Source organism: Solenopsis invicta, unplaced genomic scaffold, assembly GCF_016802725.1.
Source record: "Solenopsis invicta isolate M01_SB unplaced genomic scaffold, UNIL_Sinv_3.0 scaffold_597, whole genome shotgun sequence".
Classification (NCBI taxonomy): domain Eukaryota; kingdom Metazoa; phylum Arthropoda; class Insecta; order Hymenoptera; family Formicidae; genus Solenopsis; species Solenopsis invicta.
In genome coordinates this window covers 1-7,109 of record NW_024105326.1, presented here as the reverse complement: position 1 = coordinate 7,109, position 7,109 = coordinate 1, and the positions used below count along the sequence as shown (strand labels likewise).

General features: G+C 54.5%; 2 protein-coding genes across 2 annotated transcripts; both read left to right on the top strand.

The window, feature by feature from the left end:
- The first annotated feature begins 883 nt into the window (after window positions 1–883).
- Window positions 884–2,164, top strand: LOC120360001. The gene has a single exon (XM_039459507.1). The coding sequence runs from the start codon at window positions 884–886 to the stop codon at window positions 2,162–2,164; it is 1,281 nt and encodes a 426-aa protein (XP_039315441.1).
- Window positions 2,165–2,369: 205 nt separating this feature from the next.
- Window positions 2,370–6,145, top strand: LOC113004411. Its single transcript, XM_039459506.1, has 2 exons — window positions 2,370–2,417; window positions 2,528–6,145. Exons 1-2 carry the CDS (start codon window positions 2,370–2,372, stop codon window positions 6,143–6,145), a joined length of 3,666 nt encoding a protein of 1,221 aa, XP_039315440.1.
- The last annotated feature ends 964 nt before the right edge of the window (window positions 6,146–7,109 follow it).

The window sequence follows — 7,109 nt, the reverse complement described above, 5'->3', positions numbered from 1 at the left end:
TGTTCGCGATCAAACCAACGTTAACAATTTTGTATAATTTATTGCGTCCTGTAGATTTAAGTTTCAAAATTTAAGCTGTTACGTTCATTATTTCTTGTGTGTACAATCGATTATCTCGACCAGCTTCGGTGCTATTATTTGCTTGTGTATACGGAGTCGAGTGTTCGGTCGCTCCGTTCTCTATCACGCGCTAACAACGGGGACAACTCGGCGGGAAGATCGTGACAAAATATTGAGATTCTTCTCCTAAGACGCTGGCCACGGTCATCATGTTAGACCAGTCAGCCAATTAGACGATTTCCCGCGGAAAGATCTTTCCCCCGAATTGTTCCCGTCGATCGGTCGCTCTGCCGAAGATCTCGCCGCTCAACCAGACTCTCAGAGTGATTCGACCGAGAACGATCGCAGTTAAAATCGCGCCGCAACCGTGAGATTGAAAATTGATATATTACTGACCGACGCTGGTCGGTACTTGTGTATGAAAGCTGCAGACAAATTTGTTAACGCCAGTGAGACAATTTAACAAATAAAGGTGTTTCGCGAAATTTGGGCAGTGGACCTATTGAGTCGTTCTTTCAATCTCCAGCCTCGCGCATTTAAATCCCGCACGCTCGCGGAGCAGCTGATCGCGGTCGATCCTCGTCGCGCCTCTCGGCTCACGCGAACGCTGTCGCGCTCAGCGGCAGGACAACGGCCAGCTGCGCAGTACTTAACTTACGCGCCTCACTCGCGCTCACTCGAGCTCGCCCGGCAAACTCAAGTTCGCGCACGTTCTCTCGGCAACGTGCAGTCGCGAACATAATTTTGGTCCTTCGAGCCGGATCGAGTGTCTGTGCGCGTAAAACCGTTAACGTAACGCCAGCGACTTTCTTTCGTCGGAGCCATGAGCGTGGTGCCAGCCAAGCATCAGATGAATCTCCATTCGGTGGCTCGAGCGCTAACCAACTTCAAGAAGGTGGGCAAGAACAATTACTCGGCAGCATTGATTCGCTCTCGCATCGCCACCTTAAAGGACAACTGGACGCTCTGCGGGGAAGGCCACGCCGCGTTGCTGACTGCATTTCCTCCGGACAAGCGAAAGGACATCCCCTACTTCGAGGATCTGGAGTTCGAGAGACATGAGGACCACTTCCAAGAAGCTCTGGACTACATGACGGAGTGCCTGGAGGAATTGGAGCCTCTTCCACTGAACTCCACACCATTGGCAAGTCATTCGTCTCGGTGTTGTTCGACCGTCGATCGGTCGTTGTCGCATCTACCGCCTATAAATATACCGCCGTTTTCCGGAAAAGCGGAAGATTGGGAGAGTTTTCGCGATCGCTTCACGTCCCTAATCATTAATAATAAAGACGTATCTGCATTTGCTCGAATGCACTTTCTGTCGTCGAGCCTTTCTGGGCGTGCCCTCGAAGCGATCAAAACTGTCCCAATCACCGCGGATAACTTTCACATCGCGTGGCAGATTTTAGTTTCGCGGTACGACAATAAACGGCGCCTTATCGACGTGCATGTCTCAGCGCTGTGCAATCTGCCTAGCGTTCCGCGCGAATCGGCACTCGAGCTCACGGAGTTGCGTGACAAAGCGAATCGCGCAATCGCGTCGTTGCAAGGTTTAAATCGGACCTCCGACGATATCTTGAGCGATATTTTGAGCAGTCTCGTCGTTCAAAAGCTCGACTACGCCACTCGTAAGGCGTGGAGACTAAAAGGTAGTGACGACAACCACATTCCGTCATATGACGATCTAGATCGCTTTCTCGCGGCGCGAGCTCGAGCGCTGGAGGAACTCACTCCGCATAACCCGGCCAAGTCCTCGCGTCCCGCAAACGGAAGGTCTTCGAGCGTCAACGCTGCCACGGCCTCTCCGGTGTCGTGTCCGATCTGCCGTGCCTCTCACTTCATTAACAAATGTCCAAAATTCATTCAGGCGAGCTCACATCAACGCATGGAGCTCGTCAGGCAGAACAAGCGCTGCATTAACTGTCTCAGCTCAAAACATGATCTGGCAGCTTGTCCGAGCAAATTCTCGTGTCGGACCTGTCAGCAGAAACATCATTCGACGCTCCATGTCGATTTGAGCTCGCCTGCTACCGCGACCACTGCTCTCGCGACGGTCGCGAACGCTACGGCCGCTAGCGCGTCGACATCGTCTACGCCGTCTTGACCATCGGATCCGTCGGAGACGCGCAGTGCCGTGTCTCTCCGTGCGGCCATCGCGTTGCCCTCAAGGCCCGCTGTGCTTCTCGCGACGGCTCGCGTTACGGTCTCTTCTCCTATCGGTCGGTGTACTCATGTACGAGCCCTGCTTGACCAGGGCTCCGAAATCACTTTTATTACATCTCGTCTCGCGCGAACTCTAAAACTGCGTCATGCCCAACTGCCGTTCGCACTCTCAGCGATCGGAGGCCTCGATGCAGGCGTTTGCCGATGGGCAGCTTCCATTCTCATTGCGCCCGTCAACCGAACCGCTCCGGTTATCGCTGTCGCGGCGTCAATTCTCCCGTCGGTAACGAGTTACTCTCCTCAGGTCCAACTCTCGCAGGTTCATCTCGCTCATCTCGCCGATCTCGCTCTCGCGGATCCGAATCTCTGTAGCGCCGATCCCTGCGATCTCCTCATCGGAGTCGACCTCTATGGTGAGATCTTTCGCGACGGTATTCGAAGAGGTGCTAGCGGGCAACCCTTCGCTCAGAACACGATTTTTGGGTGGGTGGTGTCTGGCCCTACACCTGTTCAGCGTCCGAATAGTCAAACACTCACGACACAGCAGTGTTCCAATTCCGCGTCGCTCTCTCTAGACAAAGAACTGAGAAGATTCTGGGAAATAGAAGAAATTCCGCGTCGAGTCGTTCTCAGTCCCGAGGAACAGCGATGCGAGGACCATTTCGTGGCGACTCATTCGCGCGACGTGGACGGACGATATATCGTCCGCCTTCCGTTTCGTCATGGTCCTCCCATCGACATCGGGAGCTCTCGCGACGTGGCTGAGCGCTGTCTCAAACGACTGATTCGGCGATTCAAGACGAACATCGAGCTCGAAACGGAGTATTCGAAGTTCATGTCCGAATACGAGGCGCTCGGACACATGCGCCGAGCTCCGTCTACCCCAGAATCTTCTCAGACAGTCTACATTCCGCACCACCCGGTTATTCGCGAAGGCAGCACAACGACCCACCTAAGAGTCGTGTTCAACGCGTCCAGCCTTACCACGAATGCGAGATCGCTCAACGATCTTTTGCTGGCCGGACCGAAATTGCAGACGGACTTGGCCGCGGTTATCCTTCGCTGGCGTCAATTCCGGTACGTGTACTCAGCGGACGTCGCAAAAATGTACCGTCAAATTAGCGTCGACCCGCGTGACATTGATTACCAGCGTGTTCTCTGGGTTGACCGCGACACAGAGAGTATTCAAGAGTATCAACTCTTGACGGTGACGTATGGAACCGCCTCGGCTCCCTTCTTGGCGTTGCGCGTGCTTCGCCAGCTTGTTCATGATGACGGTCATGCTTTTCCGTTAGCCATCTCCGTGCTAACGGAGAACATATACGTCGACGACGTTCTCTTCGGAGCCGACGACATTCCCTCGCTCCGTCGGATCCGAGAGCAAGTATGCTCGCTTCTCGAGCGTGGCCGACTTGCTTTACGCAAGTGGTCGAGTAACTCCGTCGCTCTCCTCAGCGACATCGATGAGACGGATCACGGTCTCGCATGCAGCCGAGATCTGCAACCGGACGAGCACCTAAAGGTTCTTGGAATCTGTTGGATTCCGTCTGCGGACGTCTTTCAATTCCGAGTCTCTTGTCCCTCGCTGATCGCTATCACAAAACGATCGATTCTCTCGACAATCGCCAAGGTGTTCGATCCATTAGGGTGGAGCACCCCGGTTACCATTTCAGCTAAAATCTTTCTGCAACGTCTATGGCAATTACACGTTGAGTGGGATGAGCCACTCTCGTCGGACTTAGTGGATCAGTGGGAGACCATTCGATCTTCGTTGCTAGAGCTCGACGGCCTTCAGTTAAGTCGGTGGACTCGACGCGGCTCCGCCACGCCGGCGTGCGAGTTGCACGGGTTCTCCGACGCGTCTAATTACGCGTACGCCGCGGTCATTTACCTGCGACTCGCGTCGGTGGACGGTGAGGTCTCGTCAGCGATGCTCGTCGCGAAGGCACGGGTCGCCCCGATTAAATCGTTGAGTGTCCCTCGCCTAGAGCTTGCGGCAGCCGTTCTGCTTGCCCGTCTCATGGAGTTCGTCATCGAATCGCTTCAACTCTCGCATGTGCCGTGTCACTGTTGGACGGATTCCACGGTCGTACTCGCGTGGGTGTCGCAACACCCGTCTAAGTGGAAAACGTTCGTTTCCAACCGCGTTTCCGAGATCCAAACTCGACTTCCGTCTGCGACGTGGCGTCACATCTCTACAATCGACAATCCGGCCGATTGTGCATCGCGAGGGATCCCGGGGCGGCAGCTCGCGTCTCACCCCTTGTGGTGGCACGGTCCGCCCTGGTTAAAGCTTCCCAGCTCGCAGTGGCCGGATCTCGTTAAGCATCCGGAGACCTCCATGGAACGGACCCTGAAACGACAAGTTCTCTTGGCTCGACCGATCGAGCCGTGGGATCTCGCGACGCGATTCTCGTCGTGGCCGAAACTTCTTCGCGTAACGGCGTACATTTTACGTTTCGTTTCGCGAATTCGTAGACGCGATCCCCCTCCGGTCGATATGAGAGAGAGCCCGTCATCCTTGGCCGCGGCGGAAATCAGTCGCGCAAAAACCTTTTGGCTCAAGGCTCTTCAAGCCGAGTTATTTCCGCGGGAGCTTAACGCGCTGACGAACCGCGCCCCCCTCTCAACGAAAAGCGAGTTGCTCCCCCTTCATCCCTTTCTCGACAAGGAGCAATTAATTCGCGTTGGCGGGCGGTTGGGTCAGGCACCGGTTCCGACTCGCGTGAAGCATCCGATTCTCTTAGCTTCTCATCCTCTGGTTCGGCTCATTATTCAAAATGTACACCTGCGTTATTTTCATGCCGGAATCCAGCTCACGCTTTCCATACTACGAGGAGAATTCTGGGTGGTCCGCGCTCGGAGCGTGGTTCGATCGGTCCTTCATCGATGCGTCGCGTGCGCTCGCGAGCGAGCCGTATCGCCCGCACAGCTCATGGGGAATCTCCCTTCGGTCCGCGTCTCTCCCCCTGCGCGAGCGTTTCTCCATTGCGGATTGGACTACGCCGGCCCGATCGCCGTTCGCGCTCTGTCGGGGCGCGGAGTTACATCGCATAAGGCCTATATTGCAGTCTTTATCTGCATGGCGACACGCGCCGTGCATCTCGAGCTAATCGACGGCTATTCGACTCCGGCGTTCTTAGGAGCGTACGCCCGATTTGTTGCGCGCAGAGGGCTCCCAGAGTCTATGTACTCAGACAATGGGACTACCTTCGTCGGCGCGGATCGCGAAATGACCGCCTCATTTCGAGCCGCTCTTCGCGATCCCGCCTTCCTCAATAAAATCGCCTCAGACTCCATCTCTTGGCATTTTATACCTCCCGCAGCCCCCCATTTCGGAGGACTGTGGGAGGCAGGCGTCCGGAGTGTAAAACACCACCTCCGCCGTGTGGTAGGAGCGCACACTCTTACTTTTGAGGAGTTGTCGACTCTCCTCTGCGGAGTTGAGGCGTGCTTAAACTCCCGTCCGTTGGCTCCGCTCACGGACTCGCTCGATGACTACGAACCGCTCACGCCTGGGCACTTTTTGATCGGTGCCGCTCTCACCTCGCGCCCAGAGCCATCATTGTTGTCGGTTAATGAAAATCGCTTAACTCGCTGGCAGCTCGTTCAGCAGCTCAAAGAGCGATTCTGGAAGCTGTGGCAGAGCGACTACATTAATACTCTACAGCAGCGAGCAAAGTGGCGACGCATTCAACTACCAGGCATTAAACTCGGGCAAATGGTACTACTTCGGAACCCTTTGCTCCCGCCATGCAAATGGGAGCTCGGTCGCGTGAGTCAGTGTCATCCGGGTTCCGACGGCTTAACTCGAGTCGTCACAATCAAAACGGCGTTCGCTGAGTATAAACGACCGCTATCTAAAATATGCGTTTTGCCGGTCGAAATCGATCCGGCAGATTCCGAACCTGACGAACCATGAGTTCAGTCAGCGAGGCATATCGTTCGCCTCGCCTATCGCTTTCGTTTACGCATCTCGTCGTGCTGCGCTAACCGCGATTATGTTTGGTTTTCTTTTTTTCTTTTTCTCTGTCTCGGAGTAATACACTCTCCTGCGTTTCGAAACTAGCGTTCCGAGGCGGGCGGTATGTTCGCGATCAAACCAACGTTAACAATTTTGTATAATTTATTGCGTCCTGTAGATTTAAGTTTCAAAATTTAAGCTGTTACGTTCATTATTTCTTGTGTGTACAATCGATTATCTCGACCAGCTTCGGTGCTATTATTTGCTTGTGTATACGGAGTCGAGTGTTCGGTCGCTCCGTTCTCTATCACGCGCTAACAACGGGGACAACTCGGCGGGAAGATCGTGACAAAATATTGAGATTCTTCTCCTAAGACGCTGGCCACGGTCATCATGTTAGACCAGTCAGCCAATTAGACGATTTCCCGCGGAAAGATCTTTCCCCCGAATTGTTCCCGTCGATCGGTCGCTCTGCCGAAGATCTCGCCGCTCAACCAGACTCTCAGAGTGATTCGACCGAGAACGATCGCAGTTAAAATCGCGCCGCAACCGTGAGATTGAAAATTGATATATTACTGACCGACGCTGGTCGGTACTTGTGTATGAAAGCTGCAGACAAATTTGTTAACGCCAGTGAGACAATTTAACAAATAAAGGTGTTTCGCGAAATTTGGGCAGTGGACCTATTGAGTCGTTCTTTCAATCTCCAGCCTCGCGCATTTAAATCCCGCACGCTCGCGGAGCAGCTGATCGCGGTCGATCCTCGTCGCGCCTCTCGGCTCACGCGAACGCTGTCGCGCTCAGCGGCAGGACAACGGCCAGCTGCGCAGTACTTAACTTACGCGCCTCACTCGCGCTCACTCGAGCTCGCCCGGCAAACTCAAGTTCGCGCACGTTCTCTCGGCAACGTGCAGTCGCGAAC

Bases quoted from the DNA above. Each gene is read 5' to 3' on its own strand.
- LOC120360001 (XM_039459507.1), top strand. From the start codon at position 884: ATGAGCGTGGTGCCAGCCAAGCATCAGATGAATCTCCATTCGGTGGCT.
- LOC113004411 (XM_039459506.1), top strand. From the start codon at position 2,370: ATGCCCAACTGCCGTTCGCACTCTCAGCGATCGGAGGCCTCGATGCAG. The intron at 2,418-2,527 runs GCGTTTGCCGAT...TACTCTCCTCAG, and splicing joins GATCGGAGGCCTCGATGCAG to GTCCAACTCTCGCAGGTTCA.